The sequence below is a fragment of the Dunckerocampus dactyliophorus genome, chromosome 12, assembly GCF_027744805.1.
Source record: "Dunckerocampus dactyliophorus isolate RoL2022-P2 chromosome 12, RoL_Ddac_1.1, whole genome shotgun sequence".
NCBI lineage: Eukaryota > Metazoa > Chordata > Actinopteri > Syngnathiformes > Syngnathidae > Dunckerocampus > Dunckerocampus dactyliophorus.
Window position 1 is genome coordinate 9,041,682 of NC_072830.1, and position 17,740 is coordinate 9,059,421.

Genomic DNA, 17,740 nt, shown 5'->3' on the forward strand with positions numbered 1-17,740 from the left:
GTAAATTTGCTGCGGGGGATTTTTCAGTGGCCGCTATAGGCATGTGGCCGTTCTATACAGGTGGCCGCTAAGACAGGTTTGACTGTACACTTACTGTATGAACATACTGTATTGTTAACTTAGCGTGATACATGGAAATTCAAAATATTAACCTCAGAAAACATATTGTAGTACTTTTCAGGACTTTACCTATTGGATTTCAGTAGATCATGCAAGTGTACCTTATGAAGTGTCCACTGGGTGCTTATATATCTATAGTATGTACTAGTATACTGTAGTTACCATGCATTCTGGCTTTGTATTCAATATTAGAGCGATTGTGTGTTGACATGTTTGTGGTTGACCTGCAGAGGGTTGGTAATGTGTGACCAGCATCAGACGCTTCCCATTGGTATGACCTCAATGAATTGTTGAATTGTAACAGATGGAAAAAGGCAAAAGTAGATTATAATGTCCCATTCTCCTGCTTTGTTTCTCACCAGTTTGTGCATGATGAGTGTTACTCACCTTCAGCCAGTGGGCACACCTTCCTCCAGCAGGTGACCCACCCCTCTTTGGTGTACTGGCCTACAGCGGTCTCCAAAAGGAAAAGCGGTACGCCACACGTCACCACAAACACCAGATACGGCACCAGGAATGCACCTGAATGTTAACAAATACTAATATGCAGTATGTACATTTGGAATGGAGCATACGCTGCTGGAGGCTTACCGCCGCCGTTTTTGTAGCACAAGTAAGGAAACCTCCACACGTTCCCCAAGCCAACAATGTTGCCAGCAACAGCCAGGAGGAACTCCACCTTGTTGCCCCAGTGTCCTCTTTCCTCCACCTCATTTTGGCCTCGTTTCGTGCTACGCGCTTTCCTCCACATTCCCCAAAAAATGTCAGTGTGAATGCAACCGTTCACACTGGGTGTCCAGTTTTACTTGCATACTCATTGATGTCTTTTGTCACTTAATGAGCAACCGGCCGAGCAGTTAATCAGTTCCCGCTGGAAGCGTCAATTATCTGCAGGCTGAAAATGAACTGACTGATTCAAAACGTTACTTTTGCATTATAGGTTGTAGAGTAATAACAAAAGGCGTTATTCATTTAGTGCATCTTTAATTCCACCAATTGTCTGTCATAAAAAATAACTTTTGTTTATTTTAATTCATGCAGCAATATGCTCAGAAAGGTACAAATCCAGTGTCCTTGCTACGCACATGTTGTTTGACCTGCAAAACATGACAAACTGCTTTGAAGCTAAAGCATCTCAGAGCAGAGAAAAAGCCACATGAAGAAAAAGAAGCCATTGTGTATCACAGGTCCACTTCCACTATGTTCAGTCCTTGTATCACTGAGCTGCTTCTGCTGACCAGATGCAAGATGGCAGCGCTTCATGTTTCCAGCTGCGTCCCACACCAGCAGCTCAGCCTGGGCGGAGCAGCAGCTGGACATGTAGCTCACCCACAGTGGCTGAGATGAGCCCACAGCCCACTCGGATACATTCAAGGGGGTGTCTCCTTCCAATAGTGTGACCTCATGCGGATGCTGGGGCTGACTCTTGCCCGCTTTTTCCCCTGTGGGTGGGGGATTGCGGAATAAAGTCAAAGTTCCTTGGCCCCGCTGTAGTTGGAGGGCAGCGAGGCCAGAACGCCCCCTGTCTGACACAGCCAGAGACACACTCCAGGTGGACTCATTGCAAGCAGGAGAACAGGAGGACTGCACTCGTGTGACAGAGCAGGATGGAGGGGAGGTGTCAGGGTCCTTAAAAAGACAACAGTACTGACCTTCATCTGCATACGTGACAAAAACGTAAACAGTCCAATCCAGTTGTCCCATACTCACTGGCGGAACCACTGTCAAGTAGGCCACGGCGTAATTTGTGTCCGCAGAATCGAGAGCGTGCACTGAGAGCGTTAGGGTGACAGTTGCACCGGCCTGAGCAGTGGAGGGCGTGTGAAGGCCCACCTGACTGTGGAAAGTCTTGTGAGCGCCAACATGGAACCTAATGGGAGCAAAGACAAGACTTTTTATTTTGGGTGTAAGACAAACAAAAGCTTTTTAGGTGTTGTACTACCTGTGAGGTCCTCTGCTATGAAGATACCCAGAGTCATCCTCAGCCATCAAACTGAACAGTCTGTCCGGGCCGTGGTTCAGGATGTTGACGTTAACTATGGTGCTGTGACCAGGTACCAAAGGGGGGGCAGATAGAACCTGTGTGTGATTTGAAAAAGCTGAAAGTTGTACAGTATGTACAACATATGCTATGAGCTATGTAATGTATTGGCCTGTAGAGAGTTAAAATTAAATAATAAAAAAACAAATTATGTGATATATCGTATGATATATAATCAGGCTGAAGTAGTTTTCAAAGATTGACTCGTTTGAAGTGAAAAAAATATGTAATGTTTACATTTATATTAATATTTGGGAAGCTGACATTTTTTGTCGTCCACTTCAAGTGGAATTTTTTTTTTTAAATCTGACTCTGTGGACAAAATAATATGAAAATCTGTTTTGCTGCTCTAATAATAAGCAAATACTCACTGAAATATATTGAAGGAAATTATTTCAGGTTTTTTTTTCTCAAAAAAACTTGTAAATTGTTATGTAAACAGACTAGCCTGTGCTGATGTAGTAAGACACTCCTGATCAACATTTGGAGACCATTTGAAAAATTGCAAGCGTTTACATTTTGCACTGTTGGATCTTAAGGAGGTACTTAAACTCCACCTATGGTCATGACCTTTGGGTAGTGACTGAAAGGACAAGATTGCGGGTACAAGTGGCCGAAATTAGATAAGGTGAGAAGCACTGCCATCCGGGATAAACTGCTGCTCCTCCGCATTGAGAGGAGTCAGATGAGGTGGCTCGGGCATCTGGTCAGGATGCCTCCTTCAGGGCACGTCCGAGGCCTCGGGGAAGACCCAGGACACGTTAGAGGGACTTTGTCTCCCCACTGGCTTGGGAATGGGATCCGCCGGGAGGAGCTGGACAAAGTGGCCGGGGAGAGGAAAGCCTGGGCTTCGTTGCTTAAGCTGCTGCCCCCGCGACCCGACCTCGGATAAGCAGTAGAAGATGGATGGCTAGATGAATCTTAAGGAGGTTGTAAGTAGAGCTTCAAAATTCAAAAAGAAGAAATGTAAGTGAGGCAAAAAAAATTGAGCAAACAAGCATTAAAGTGAAATAGGCTGTTTATTAGCTGATCAAAAGTTTAAGACTATACCTAAAAAACAACAACGCCGAAACCCCCCCCCATCCACCCATCCATTTCTATGCCGCTCATCATTAGTCGGGTCACGGGGGTATGCTGGAGCCGATTAGGGAGTTAGGGGTTTTAGAGGATCGAAACTCCCCTAAAACCAAAAAATTTAAATTAAAAAAAGGACTCAGTAATGAGTAGCTACACCATTGATGTTAATTAAATAGGTTTGGGCATGTTGATACCAGTGTTGCTGGAATGTTGCTCCAAGTGGTAAAGATGGCTTCACGGAGGGCATCCCCTGTCTGGAACTGATTTTTGCCGTCCATACACAAATGTTCTCAGTTGGATTTAGATCAGGGGAACACACAGGATGTTCCAAAACAGTGAGATTATTAAGAGTCTTTTGTCAGGCGGGCATTGTGAACTACAGTATTGTCCTGTTGAAAAAGCCAATCATTACCGCACAGACGAGGGCCTTCAGTCATGAGGGATGCCCGCTGCAACATCTCCACATAGCTATCCACCGTTTGACACCCCTGCACAACCTGAATCTCCATTGTTCCATTGAAGGAAAAAGCACCCCAGATCATGATCAGGACTGTATACCTGTATAATATTTTTAATTTTAAGAGCCTATATGTCAGCTTTGTGTTACAAGTATCAATATTACAACTTTTTCTCCTTACATTATGCCGTCTTGCACTTTTTCCCAATTTATTTTTAGTAATTGTACTGTATTTTTGAATGTGCCGCGGGCCAATTAAAAATGACTGCACTTTGGACATGCCTTTCTTAAAGGGTTAACAATATTGTCTGCTTCTGACAACTCCAGCAGAAGCATTATGATCAGGTGTACCTAATGAAGTCTTGCCTGTGTTGTTTAGCACAATGGCTACTTGCTCACCTGTATCTGGACATGAGTGGGCTGTACCATTTCTGTGGCAACCCTCTCCAGCCTGTTTCCTTCGCTGTCACGTCCCGTGAGGCGAACACAGAAGGGAACTCTAGGAATGGAGTCCACCCAACCAACCAGTTCCTCAGCAGCGTAGCTTGATGATGGAGGTGATGCGGAGGAGGAGGAGTTTAGCAACACCTGCTTGAGGCTCTCCCCTTCAGCGCCCAGCAGTGTCACATGACTGAAAGAAACCTCCTGGTGAGGAGCCAGGCCCGTCACTGCCAGCACCAAAAAGGCAGGAACACCTAAAGAATGAAAAAGGTACTAAATTCACACCACAAATGACGTTAAAGTGCCTCTAATAATATTTCTTTAAAAAATATATTTCCTTAACCTGCTACAGGGCTGCCCTCCACTCTGGCCAGTCCAGGGTGCGTCTCATTGGTTACAGTGGCAAAATAATACAGGAAATCCACATTGCTGTCAGCTGAGGGGGACCAATCACATTTGTCATGTGTTATTTTCTGCCATTAAATTGTTTATTTTTTTATAATAGTACCTATTATGCTGAATGTCATGTGTCCATCAGCCTTGGCTTGCAGGTTCCACTGGCCCGGCTGGATAGGAGGCAGTAGACGAACACAGTACAGACCAGTGAAGGGCTCTACATCAGCCAGGGAGCCTTGCTCGCTCAGCAGAGACTGGCTTTGGCCTTGAAAGAGGTGGAGTAATTTGATTGTTTATAACTCTATTGGGCAAACTATGGCCAAGCATTGTAATCCGGCCCGCCGGGCATTTTTAAACCTTGAACTTCGAAACTGTGGCCGGCAACATGACTTTCAGTGCTTTAGTCGCCAGAGTCGTCAAATGCAATCTGTAGCTTGTACAAAAAAAGCCACCCAAACAACACAACTTGCAACCAAAATAACCTACCTACTGCACCATGCAGGCATACAAACAAATATCTACGCACAATACCCAAGCCAAAATACACACCCATATATTCCTGCCACAAGGCATGCTGGGTAGCTTGTGGTTTGTCACATTTTTGCTTGATTGCAAAATATGTTGAGGAGGTCGTCAGAGAAGGGAACAAGGAGGAGTTAACATACTGTTGATATGCAATGTTCATAGTTGATATTGTTGTTGCAGCTGGACTACCCAGCATGCCTTACGGGCATTTGGAAATAACAGTTTTAAGTTACGTGTTTTATTTTTAGCAATTAGTTGTTGTTTATCACCCGTAGTAGTAGTTCATTTCTGTGATGCGTTAACTTGCTGTGCTTGTGTTGTGTTTTTGTTTCCGTTGCACCGTGAGGTAAGTATGTTGTTCTGTTTGATGACCGCCTACAGTATATGTAGACAGCCCAATTTTCTTAACCCAGTGTGGCCCACGAGTCAAAAAGTTTGCCCACCCCTGCTCTATACAGATTGTACACATTGTGTTTTCTGCTCTTGGTTTACCTGAAGGACCAGTAAGGATGCATTTTGTCAGAAGGCCAGTGATGTGCAGGGTGACGTTTTTTACGGAGCTGTCAACTCTGAAGGAATGTGACGACATCTGGTCCTGGTCCGTCTTGACGTGGAGGAGAGTCACCTGGTGAGGACAAAAAAAACCCCACCAGAAGACACCGAAAGCTTTTTAAAGAGTCATTTAAGCCCGTTAACTTGAGGCCAAAATTAACACTGCACTATTTTTGACCACTCATCCCTGATTGTTCATATTTTAGTTAGCAGGCTACTTTGTGGTTCATGAATAATGGTATACAGTAAATGTTATAACATTCCTCTATCTGGATTTGCACTAAATGTACATTGGTTCTTTCTCAGCACATGCGGCGCCGCTTCACAATGTTGTATGAAAATCGATTTTGTAGTTTATGTGTAATCCTGATAGCTAACAAAAGAAAAATAGACAATAATCTTCCATATTTGCCCAAAATGACTAACTATGAATAGTCAAATTGTCCTTTTTAAATATGAAGTTAGTAGCACTTCCTCCTAGCTGCCTTGCCTTGTCAGCTGCTGTGTTGTCCTCCACTATGGAAGAGACACTGTGGATGTCAGAGTTGCTCGTGAATATAGTCAGTCCTCCAGATAAAGAGGACAGGGACGAGTAAAGGGAGAAGCGATCAGGGGGCAAAGGTTCCCTACTCCTCCTTTTCCTCTTCTTCCTCCTCCTTCCTGTGCTCTCAGCGGCATAGTTGGGGTCTTCAGTCAGGAGAAAGGTCACCTGTGGGAAGATGGTTTGAAGAAGTGCTCGACCATCGTTCAAGTCATAGTCTTACTTTGCTCTGTTTGGCAAGCGCCAGGGCCTTCACCACGTCAAACAAGTGGGCGTCTTTGGGGGAGGCGTCGGTGAACACAAAGATCTCGGACAGCGGCGGACTGTGAGTGAGAGCCAGCTGCAAGCATGCAACAGTTAGTGGGCAAACACACTTGAGCCATCTTGAGTTTTGGATCTACCTGAATGGCTGTGAGGCACATCTCTGGTTCGTCTCCTCCACCCAGCGCCAGCAGGCTCTCCATGTGCCGCATAAACTGGTTGGGGTCATCCGTCTCGTACACTGGTCCCACTTCTGCACACCACACTGGTCATGAATCTTTTAACTTTTAACACATTTATGTCTTTCTATGATCACTGGCCACTCTGCATTCAAGTTTTATATTTAATACAGAGTGGTCATTTCATTCTCAGTGGCTCTCTGTTCAGGGTCATTGGCACAGCCATTCAAATAGCCTAGTGGACGGGGCCAAGACAATCCTTTTTATTTGTGTGTCTATGAGGCAGGGGCGGACTTACTATTAGGCAAACACAGGCAATTGCCTGGGGCCCCCCGTGAGTTCAAGGGGCCCCCGAACGCCTTAAAAACTGACTGCTTTTTTTCTTCAATTTAAAGTACATATTGCTGTCTTACTAGTCTTGATTCACGTGCTTAAAACTACATCTTATCTATCATGAGCGCTCTGACTGCTTTTCTCATATTCACACTTGTTAGTAGATGATAAACATTAATATTTATATACGGTATATATTTTTTTGGTGGGGGGTGGGAAGTATAGGGAATATAAACTGTATAAACATGGCTATGTAACTAGCAACTTAAGCTGACGGATTTCAAAAGCATGAAAAAAGTGGCCTAATTTACATACTCACCTTTTGTAAAAATGGAAATGAAAATAAATGAAAAAACGTTTGTCAGCGCAGTAAGGATGTGGAGGGCCCCAATGGCTGGGTTTGTCCCCAAATAACTACAGGGGCAGTTATTCTTGAGCCCCGTGTGCCTAGCTACAAGTGGATACAAGTGCAGAGGTTGCTGCATACGAAGACACCTTTAATGCATATTTTTCATTGCTAACACACAGTTGTTGTTTTTTAAAAAAAAATTAATTAATTATTTTATTTTAGGATTTTTTTTTCATTTAAAAAATATATATATATATATATATATATATATATTTTTAAACACAATTGTTTTCCTCAACTCGCCATGTCTGAAACGACGGTTTAATTGCACCCATAACTCTCTCAACCTCACTACTTCTTCCTCAGCTTGTTACAGGTTTTTGAGTTCAATTGTTGTAGTCACTCTTTGGTTGCCTGGCAGCCAGCAGAGAATTTACAGCTACATTGCTTTCTTTGCATTGTGCCCATGTAGACCTTTCTTGTCACAGTTTGCATGCTTTGGTGTAGGGAGGAGTGCAGGCGTGTATCTTGGGTTTGAACTTCATAGGTGCTCAGAACACGTGGATGTTGTGTGCTATTAAACATGACCGTGATAACGCTTTTCCAGCCAAGTGTACATTTATGTTATTTCTGTAGCTCATATTGTCAATTCAAATTTATGCAGAGTATTAAAAAAGACTGGGAGGACAAGTCGTGTCCAGGAGGGACCAAATGATCCACTGGCTTTACAGTAAGTTACTCCAGGCAGTGTGCGCACTCACTGGGGTCATGGAAGGGTACCAGCACGAACTTGCCCGATCTCCCTGGCAGGCTCGCTCGATTCTGTATGATGGCGTGAGCCCGGAGACGAGCCGCTGTGATTTCCTCAAACATGCTCCCTGTGGTGTCCATGACGAAGACCAGTGCGGGGACCTGCTTCACGCTGAAAAGCCTAAATTCAAAACATGCATTTTTCTCCTATTGCGGTATTTTTCAGTCTTTTCTTCACACGTGAAAGATTGAGAAGCACCTGAGAAAGGCCTTGTCCCCCACTGTGTCCCTGAGGTCTCTCAGTACAGTCAGTGTGGCTTCAGACGCCAGCATGGCCGCTTCCATGTGGAGGTAATGATGAGGGGAGAAGACAGGCGAGGTGCTGTCCTTGTTGATGCCCCCTTTAGCCCCCCTAGAGCGACTGCTGTCCAGAATGCCTCCATGGCTGCATTTGCCTGACAACAAACGTTGCATGTTCACAGTGGCTCACAGTGTCCCTTAAACATCCTGTTTTTCAACCCAAAGCGGCCACAATTGCAGAATTGTTGTTTGTGACAGTTAGCACACAGGAGAGGCATTTGTGTGAGAAATGGAACTGACTTGCTGAACACGCATACCTTCAGGTTTTGGAGGGACATTGCTGAAGTAGCCAGTTGTAAGCAGCTGCGCGTCTCGCTGTGTGTTTGTCAGTCTTGGGAGGAGGTTGTTCCTACAGGTGGCGCTAAAACACTCCATACAGGTGGGAGTGTCACCTTTGGAGCGAGAGGAACACACGTTCCATGTGTTAGGTACCATTCACCCACACGACTGATGCAGCTGCGCCTAAGGTATGAATAGTATACTGAACACTGTATAGTATACAGTGTTCCCTCGCTGTATCGCGGTTCACCTTTCGCAGATTTGCTGTTTCGCTGAATTTTTGTAGTGCTTCTTTTTTTTATTACAACGCTGTTTCAGGCCGAGCCTGGCCCTTTAAGAAAAATTGCATTGTGGGAAGTTGAGTGTCTGCCTCTCTCCCTTCCCTCTCTCATCTGTCTGCACTGCCCATTGTTTTCTGCATCCTGATTCGCTGTAGACCACTGTCGAGCAATCACCTTCGTGCCGCCCTGCCGTGTCTCCTGTGTCATTGCTAGCTAGCTTGCTAGCTTGTAAATAGTGATGAAAATTTCGGCTCCTCAGATTTTTTTGTTGTCCTAAATTAATTTATTACCAAATTATGTGGATTTTGTAAAATGAATTAACAATGTAAAAAACAGGATATCAAATGTTTATTATTTAAATGGATTTATTTAAACCTCCATGAACAGCTACAAAAATATATCATAATGTTATAAAAACAAACACCCATCTTAATAGACAACTTAGGTCAAAATAGGTCAAATCTGTTCATGCAAATTTCTCACAAAAATGAATCGACTCTAAGAGTACCACGGCGTGTTTAAGCCCGCACCTCCCCTTGCTCAGCGTGGACGCAGCAAAGCCGCCACACAATGTCTTGATCAATGACATTCACCTTAAAAACAGAAAAAAAGACAGCGAGAACTAATCGGCTCCCAATTGGCTCCCAACGATGCGAACCGGCTCCTGTCGTTCATTTCAAAGAGCCAGCTTTTAGAGCCGATTCGTTTGCGACCGTCACATCACTACTTGGAAATGAATCTTCGGTTCGAAGGAGGAGGACTGCAGCAATATGTTTTAACAAAGATACAAAAATGCTACAGTACAGCGGAACGGTGGCAGGACGAAGAGGCACGGTCGCAGGAGTGACTTAATAATTTCTTGTGTCCGACCTGTAGGTTGATCATTAAAATTCAGACGAAGGTTTAAACATTCTTGAGAGTGTTTAAACAAGAGACAAATGTGAGAAAATGTTATTGCCTGTCTCAGAAAAGTCTATAAAGTGTATGGTGAGGGGTTTTACAGTCTTAAAACGTATATAATAATTGTAAAAAAAAATTAAGTTGGCTACTTCGTGGGTTTCACTTATTGTGGGCTATTTTGGGAACCTATCCCCCGCGACAAACAAGGGAACATTGTACCCACATTGCGTTTCAAGCACACTGACGCTGAAAAATGTAGTACATTTCCAATGTTAAAACAACAGCATCAGTGCGCCCTATGATGTGTCTATCAGTTGTGCCGCTAATGTACTGTTGACTGATTCACTTATCGATTCACGCACGGATTCACTGCGACAGATTCATGTATCACGATTTCGATATCTTGTGCCAGCAGCCCTAATTTGCTTCACATTGAAAAGTACAACTCATCATTAAGTGCACATGGGACACTGACAGTACTGATATAAAGTTCAGTCAAACACTGTTTTCAATATATTTCATTTTTTGTGTTTAGTTGGGTTGTTTGGGTTGCCAGGTGTTGTTGCTGAAACTTTGTTACAATCTTGTGTTTTTTTTTTTTTTAATCTTTGTTCATTTCCTCGATAGCAACATTTGCAATGATGAATCATCCCTAAACTGGCTTCGGCCTTACATTTTCACTGATACTATTTTAATGCATTATTGAGAGCAAATGTGACATCTAGGCCTGTCACGATAATTGCTAAATCCATTAATCGAACGATAAAAAAACAAAAAACAAAGTCATTTTGTTGGCCTTGATAAATTGACACAAGCATGCGTCTCTCTCCTCTCTTTACCGCATAGGCTGGATGACAAGAGGGTTCACTCTGCACATCGGTAAAGTTATTTTCATGTTGGACGTTGGATATTCGTCTCCGTCACTATTAATTTCACATTGGCAGTTGGATATTTGGCTCCGTAGCAACAGCCACGGTTCCTCCTTACTGTGCCCGGACTGCTCTCTCATGGTGCGGTGAGCTCGCACGTGAAGAGTGTGTGGAAATATTTCCTCACAAACACAACCAGCCCTCTCCTGAACTAAACATGTCGAGGCGGCAACCGGAAACATCGGCTAAGTCGGCAAAAAACTTCGATATTCTTACTAGCATGAGCTGACGTACCACAATAGCCAGTATAAGCTAGCTGGGTTAGCTTGGTTTAGTGGCACATGCTAATACAACCGTGTGTGTGTGTGTGTGTGTGTGTGTGTGTGTGTGCCACTGAGGCTGTGAGTTGTGCTTTAGTGCTTGTTAATGTAAACCAGTGTTTTAAGGTAGGCCTCTTCCAATTACAATGTTAAATACTCTTGAGAAATTAAAGTTTATTGCTTTTGATATAATGTACTCGCATTATTATGCCATAAAATTAAGGAAAACAATGGTCTAAAAAAAATGTCAATAATATTGATTATCGACGATAATTTGCAGGACAATTATCGTCCAGCAAAATGGTGTTATCGTGACAGGCCTATATGAACCTTATGAACCTTCAGAGTTACCTTCAGCAACAGGGACAGGTGGCTCCTCAGGCTGCAGCAGGTGGCGGTAAATTGAGCGCTGACCCAGCTCCACCCAGTTACTGTGGCTGTAGAAGTCCTGATGTCAAATCAAATGCATAATTATAAAAGCAAGACCGTTTCATATCAATTATTTGAGTGGTGCTGTGTACCTGTAAGGAGTGAAATAGTTGACCCAAGCTGTGACGGGCACTTTGGTGCTCATTGGCCCGTACTGACAGCAAGGTATGAGTCCAGAACATCCGCAGCATTGCCATGGCGCTGTCAATGCGCTCGGAATCAAAGTGGTACACAGGGTCGGACCTGGTAGAGCTCAGGAAGTCCATTTCTGCATTGGATTTCACCACCTCACCCACAGCTCTCCAAAATCCTCGTCCCAGGCTGGTCTGCAAAGGATGCAGGCCATAAAACCTTTTATATTAACGCCTTCACTTTTTTTTGTTTAATTTCATCATAGTTTTCAGTCTGAATATTACAGTGCACCTCTTCCTCAGCATTCTGGATGTCCTTCAGAGTGTCAAGCGTGACATTGAGGATGGCCTGCTCAGTGATGTGTTGGTGTGTGTACGAATCCCAGGACAGCGTCAACACCCGAGACCAAAAGTTGGGGAGGAAGCATGTGCACGTTGAAGCCAGGAGGAGAAGGTAAACACAAATCTGCCAGTGCATCTTCCTCGGATTGTCCTCCCAAACTCTTTTTCTCCTTCTTCCGTGTGAGATTACGTTTTAGACAAAGGGGTTGTTGCGTCACATCCTACCTGTATATGAAAGGTCAGGTTATAACAGGAAAACACAATTTGTTAGATCTGGTTAATTAATATTTTTAAAGTTTCTCCATCCGTCTTCTATCGCTTATCCGAGCTCAGGTCGTGGGAGAAGCAGCCTAAGGAGGGAAGCCCAGACTTCCCTCTCCCCGACCACTTTGTCCACTTCCTCCTGGCGGATCCCAATGAGTTCCCAGGCCAGCTGAGAGACATATTCTCTCCAACATGTACTGGATTGTCCTCAAGGCCTCCTGCCAGTCTAACGTGCCCTGAAAACCTCCCCAGGGATGCGTCCGGGAGGCATCCTGATCAGATGCCCGAGCCACCTCATCGGCTTCTCTCAATGCGGAGGAGCAGCTTCTCCCAGATGACGATGCTTCACCCCTTATCTCAAAGGGAGAGCCCAGCCGCCCTACGGAGAAAACTCATTTCGGCCGCTTGTACCCTCGATCTTGTCCTTTCCGTCACTACCCAAAGCTCATGACCATAGGTGAGGATAGGAACGTTGATCGACCGGTAAATTGAGAGCTTTGCCTTTTGGCACAGCTCTCTCTTCACCACAACGGACCGATGCAAAGTCCGCATGACTGCAGACGCCGCACCAATCCGCCTGTCGATCTCACGTTCGATCCTTCCCTCACTCGTAAACAAGACCCAGAGGTACTTAAACTCCTCCACTGGGGGCAGGATCTCATCCCTGACCCAGAGATGACACCCTTTTCCAAGCGAGAACCATGGACTCGGACGTGCTGATTCTCCCAGCCGCTTCACACGCAGCTGTGAACCAATCCAGTGAGACCACATCATCTGCAAAAAGCAGAGACCCAATCCTGCAGCCACCAAACCGGAACCCCTCAAAGCCGTGGCTGAGCTTAGAAATGCTGTCCATAAAAGTAATGAACAAAATCGGTGACAAAGGGAAGCCCTGGAGGAGTCCAACCCTCACTAGAAACGGGTCTTACTTAATGTCAGGAATTCGGACCAAACTCTGGCACCGGTCATACAGGGAACAAACCGCCTGAATCACCGCCTGAATTCGGTGGTACCCCATATTCCCGGAGTTCTTCAAGGAACACAGTCGAATGCCTTCTCCAAGTCTACAAAACACATGTAGACTGATTGGGCAAACTCCCATACTTCTTAAAAAGGGGGACCTCCACCCCGGTCTGCCAATCCAGATGCAAAGCCCCCAATGTCCTCGCAACGCTGCAGAGTCGTGTCAACCAAGACACGCCTAGAGAATCCAGGCTCTTAAGGAACTCCGGGCGGATCTCATCCACCCCCGTAGCCCTGCCACCGAGGAGTTTTTTAACCACCTCGGCAACCTCAGCCCCAGAGATAGGAGAGCCTACAGTGGAGTCCCCAGGCACTGCGTCCTCATTGGAAGACGTGTCGGTGGGATTGAGGTTGTCTTCGAAGTATTCCTTCCACTGGTCCACAGCATCTTGAGTCGCGGTCAGCAGAACACCATCCGCACCATACATCGTGTTGACCATGCACTGCTTCCCCTTACTGAGACAGCAGATGGTGGTCCAGAATCTCTTCAAAGCCATCCGGACGTCGTTGGTTTCTCCCAACTCCTGCCATGTCCGAGTATATGCCTCAGCGACCGCTAGAGCCGCAGACCGCTTGTCCTGCCAGTACCCGTCAGGAGTTGGTCTTGTCATGTTTGTATAGCATATTTCAAAACAACTTTATTTGTACCTTGTGATCCAGTAGTGTTTCTATGCATGTGAAATACTTTGCAAGACGGATTCAAGTTGTGATTAGCGTGGTGATTGTAGTTTGTTGTGTGCTCTTATGTTTACACAATTTCTGCTTTTTATTCTTATTCATCCTGTCAGCTTGACGGCATCTCTCACCACTGGTTTCTACCAACAGATTCTGGGATTACCGCCACGACTCGCACCAACCACCTTACGGCCACAGCTCCGATCAGCCGCCTCGACAATGGAGGCACAGAACATGGCCCACTCAGACTCAATGTCCGCCGCCTCCCTTGGAACATGGTTGAAGCTCTCCTGGAGGTGGAAGTTGAAACTCTTTCTGACAGGGGACTCTGCCAGATGTTCCCCTTCAGACCCTCACAATACGTTTCGGCCTGCCAGGTCTGACCGGCATCCTCCCTGACCATCGGAGCCAAGTCACCACCAGGTGGTGACTGGTTGATAGTTTTGTCCCTCTCTTCACCCGAGTGTCCAAAACATGTGGCCGCAAGTCTGACGACACAACAACAAAGTCGATCATCGAACTGCGGCCCAGGGTGTCCTGGTGCGAGGGGCACATATGAACACCCTTATGCTTGAACATGGTGTTCGTTATGCACAATCTGTGACGAGCACAGATGTCCAATAACAAAACACGGCTTGGATTCAGATCAGGGGGGCCGTTCCTCCCAATCACACCTCTCCAGGTCTCACTGTTGCTGCCAGCGTGAGCGTTGAAGTCCCCCAGCAGAACAAAGGAATTCCCAGAGGGAGCACTCTCCAGCACTCCCTCTGAGGACTCCAAAAAGAGCGGGTATTCTGAACTGTTGTTTGGCGCATAAGCACAAACAACAGTCAGGACCCGTCTCCCCACCCGAAGGCGAAGGGAAACTACCCTCTCGTTCGCTCGGTTAAACTCCAACATACAGGCCCTGAGCCGGGTGGCAAGAATTGTCAGCCCTGCCCGTTACCTCTCACTGCTGGCAACGCCAGAGTGGAACTAGGACCTGTGTGTCATGGGTGACCCTACCAGGGCCGTAAAAGCCCCCGACAACTTGGCTCCTAGGATCATTGGGACACGCAAACTCCTTCACCATGATAAGGTGGTAGCTCAGGAAGGAGTTATTAAATGCATATTGTCGATAAATATGTCTGTGTTAATTTCCATAGTTTTTCCATATTTGTATAACATTTATATAACATAATGCCAAGTTCTTTTGGACTTAAGCCAGCCTGCACTTGAAAAGGCAGAGAAGATGGTAGAGGACGCTTTATCAAACTCAACTCCAATAGATTTTCTTGAGTTTTTTTCACACTTGGTTAGGTTAGGCTGATCAAAGAGGAATTGCATCAAGATACTACTTGTCCGAAGTCGGCTATGATGGGCTCCAGCATGCCCCCGCAACCCTAGTGAGGAGAAGCGGCATAGAAAATGGATGGATACTGCTCAGTTGTCTACTAATTGAAATGAAAGAAGTGTATTTTTAGCATTATTTTTAGCATTTAGCACATGCGTTTTTTTTTTTTTTTTTTTTTTTTTTTACAGTGATACCAATAGATGCATTTAAAAAATAAACACTGTGCAAAATTCACAAATAAGAATCCAATTAAATATGTCTGGTAACTATGCAATCTTGAAAGCTGCACATTTCTATGTGGCACAAACATCAGTTTATAAAATATATCAATAAATGAATGTTAAAATGCTGCAGGTACGCTAGCTGTGTGTGAGCATGAGAAGTATTAAAGAGAGATGCTTTACTCCCCCCTCGCAGTGCTTTACAATCTTTGCCTGACATATTTACAAGGCAATCCGGACCGTGGATATACTGAGTGTGGTGAACGATGTCATCACTCTTGCATCGATATGATTAATGGCAGAAAAAACGATACCTGGATGAATTTGTTTATTTTAGCCTAGTTTTGCTACACAGGGGTTAAATTATCTTCAACATTGTCTGTACAATTCATAATAGTGATAATTGAAGTAAGTTTATTTAGTTCAAATGATCTGTCTGATTTTTTTTTTATGACAATAGCTTGGAACAGAACAGCTGTACTGTACTTTATTACTACTATTTTTTTTTTATTATTTTTGCTCTAGTGCAGCGTTGGAGTGGGACTCACAATAAATTAGAGTTGTGTGGTCTGATCATATTCATGTACAACAAAGTCACATTTAAGGAAGCATTTTAGACTCTAGCACAAACACAATGCAAGATTGGTGCGTTGAACTATAATCATTGTTTAAATAAGTTGTTGGTGACATGCCACCCGCTCCTTAACCCCCTCCACCCCGCCGCTACCCCGGCCAAAAAATCCTCCTCTGGCATTTCTCTCGACTTGGCCTGCACTGCGGCCCCTTATTGTTCTTTGTCATCTTTATTCCAACACAATGCTTTTGTTCTCCTAGCTTTCACAAGAAAGCGGCTGAAACAAAACCCAAAAACAAGCACACCCTCTTGGCCCCCCACCCACTGCACATGCGTTTGAACTGATTAGACTAGTTTAGTTTCTCTTTTGTGCATTTCCTCTGCAATGGTGCTTGCCTTTTTTTCAGTTTTTTGGGGGGGATACTAAATGCACTACTCCAACAACTTAAAGTCTTTCAAGAAGAAAGCAAATTAAGAAAACGTTCTCACCTCACGTCTTCCTCTTCTTGTTCTTGTGTCTTCACACTTGATGCAGAGTAGTCACAATCCCACGGGTGCGCCACACATGTATGTTCATTTGACCACGTAGACTTTCACCGCAAAGTGTCAGCAGAACACTTTCATTTTCACCCTACTTTACAAAACGTACGTGTAGTCTTCAATTGGACTCTTCTCCGAGTGGAATGACAAGTGGAAAGACAACGGAGATACGGTTCCAGGTGGTAGTTTGCTGGGCTCAGATGAGATTCTGGCTTGACGCTGAGTGGTCGTGAGTGTGTTTCTTGGGAAGTGGGCCACAGTGTGAGGCAGAAGACATCTCGTCATAGTACCCCTACGGCCTTACTTGTCCCCCCCCCGCCCCTCCATTAACGCACGGTGCATTGATTCACCACAATAGGGACGCATATATTACCGTCCATGGGGCTCAACTTGGGTCTTAACCCAATCTTCCCCCTACCGTCCTTCATCTATCACGCTTCCTTGTTTCTTTACATTTAAAAACACCACAGACCCTTCCTCTCTCCCCGCTTTTGATGGCAGAGGTGTGGCGGTTGCTATCCATCACTGGGGGCTTTGGAGAACTTTCCTTGTGGAGAGATTGGTGGTGTAGTTGTTTGGTATAGCTAACATTTATGCAGCTGGCATTCCCGCTCCATGCCCACCCTACTCGCGCTAACGCCCCTTTTCCTCTGCACGGTACCTACTCCACTTGCCATCGTCCTACTCTGGATGCTTTACCCCTCGCAAAAATACACACTGATTGTAGAAGTTGGTCAATGCGGATACATTTGAGGACACACACGTCGACGCAAGGTTACCCTGCTGCTGCAGTATTGTCCACAGTCTCCACTTTGCTGCAGTGCTCCGTTTTCTTAATGATCATATTTGTGAGTATTTTGAAGAGACCAACACTACAATCATACCACTTTTCCAGTGTGACTGGTTTGAAAATTTTTTTGGAGGTGGTTCTCAGAGCTTTGCTTTTCCATTGTCATGGTTCCACAATTGATTCGAACTGAAGCTGAAGCTAAAGTCTTGGTTCAACTCTGCCTCCAAAAGCGTGCTGGGCCAAGTGAACGAGCTGTTTGCATAATGAGGTCGGCGGGGTTACCTGAAAAAATAAAAAGTCAGCGAATTACCTCCATCTTTATTACACTGCATTGCCATTTGGACATCCGAAGAAGTGCAGAAGGAATTTGAAACGGTGACAAGAACC

The 17,740-nt window shown here is 45.0% G+C and overlaps 2 protein-coding genes and 1 long non-coding RNA gene across 3 annotated transcripts in view; 1 reads left to right on the plus strand and 2 right to left on the minus strand.

Moving 5' to 3' along the window:
* Nucleotides 1-899, minus strand: part of LOC129190957 (sodium- and chloride-dependent GABA transporter 2-like) — a 14,532-nt gene extending 13,633 nt beyond the window's left edge. The window contains exons 1-2 of the mRNA XM_054793785.1: nucleotides 712-899; nucleotides 508-642 (exon numbers count right to left, since the gene is read on the minus strand). Of these exons, the coding sequence (XP_054649760.1) occupies nucleotides 508-642; nucleotides 712-871 (295 nt within the window). The 5' untranslated portion in view covers nucleotides 872-899. The remainder of the gene's footprint in view (nucleotides 1-507; nucleotides 643-711) is intronic.
* LOC129190958 (uncharacterized) overlaps nucleotides 1-15,484 on the plus strand; it is a 19,761-nt gene extending 4,277 nt beyond the window's left edge. Inside the window, exons 2-8 of the long non-coding RNA XR_008573117.1 lie at nucleotides 351-391; nucleotides 483-4,406; nucleotides 4,489-4,516; nucleotides 4,675-4,807; nucleotides 5,556-5,685; nucleotides 11,895-12,045; nucleotides 14,046-15,484. This is a non-coding gene — a long non-coding RNA (uncharacterized LOC129190958). The remainder of the gene's footprint in view (nucleotides 1-350; nucleotides 392-482; nucleotides 4,407-4,488; nucleotides 4,517-4,674; nucleotides 4,808-5,555; nucleotides 5,686-11,894; nucleotides 12,046-14,045) is intronic.
* vwa7 (von Willebrand factor A domain containing 7) lies at nucleotides 1,118-16,812 on the minus strand. The gene is made up of 17 exons (XM_054793780.1): nucleotides 16,513-16,812; nucleotides 11,884-12,158; nucleotides 11,553-11,786; nucleotides 11,383-11,479; nucleotides 8,640-8,774; nucleotides 8,282-8,477; nucleotides 8,034-8,203; nucleotides 6,552-6,664; nucleotides 6,374-6,490; nucleotides 6,100-6,318; nucleotides 5,550-5,682; nucleotides 4,645-4,797; nucleotides 4,480-4,572; nucleotides 4,095-4,390; nucleotides 2,063-2,199; nucleotides 1,831-1,990; nucleotides 1,118-1,749 (listed from the first exon to the last, which is right to left on the minus strand). Exons 2-17 carry the CDS (start codon nucleotides 12,067-12,069, stop codon nucleotides 1,246-1,248), a joined length of 2,943 nt encoding a protein of 980 aa, XP_054649755.1. The 5' UTR covers nucleotides 12,070-12,158; nucleotides 16,513-16,812; the 3' UTR covers nucleotides 1,118-1,245.
* Nucleotides 16,813-17,740: the final 928 nt, after the last annotated feature.

Coding starts and splice junctions, on each gene's coding strand:
- vwa7 (XM_054793780.1), bottom strand. CDS start 12,069: ATGCACTGGCAGATTTGTGTTTACCTTCTCCTCCTGGCTTCAACGTGC. Junction 6,491..6,551: donor TGTGCCTCACAGCCATTCAG/GTAGATCCAAAA, acceptor GCATGCTTGCAG/CTGGCTCTCACTCACAGTCC. Junction 5,683..6,099: donor ACAACACAGCAGCTGACAAG/GCAAGGCAGCTA, acceptor TGTCCTCACCAG/GTGACTCTCCTCCACGTCAA.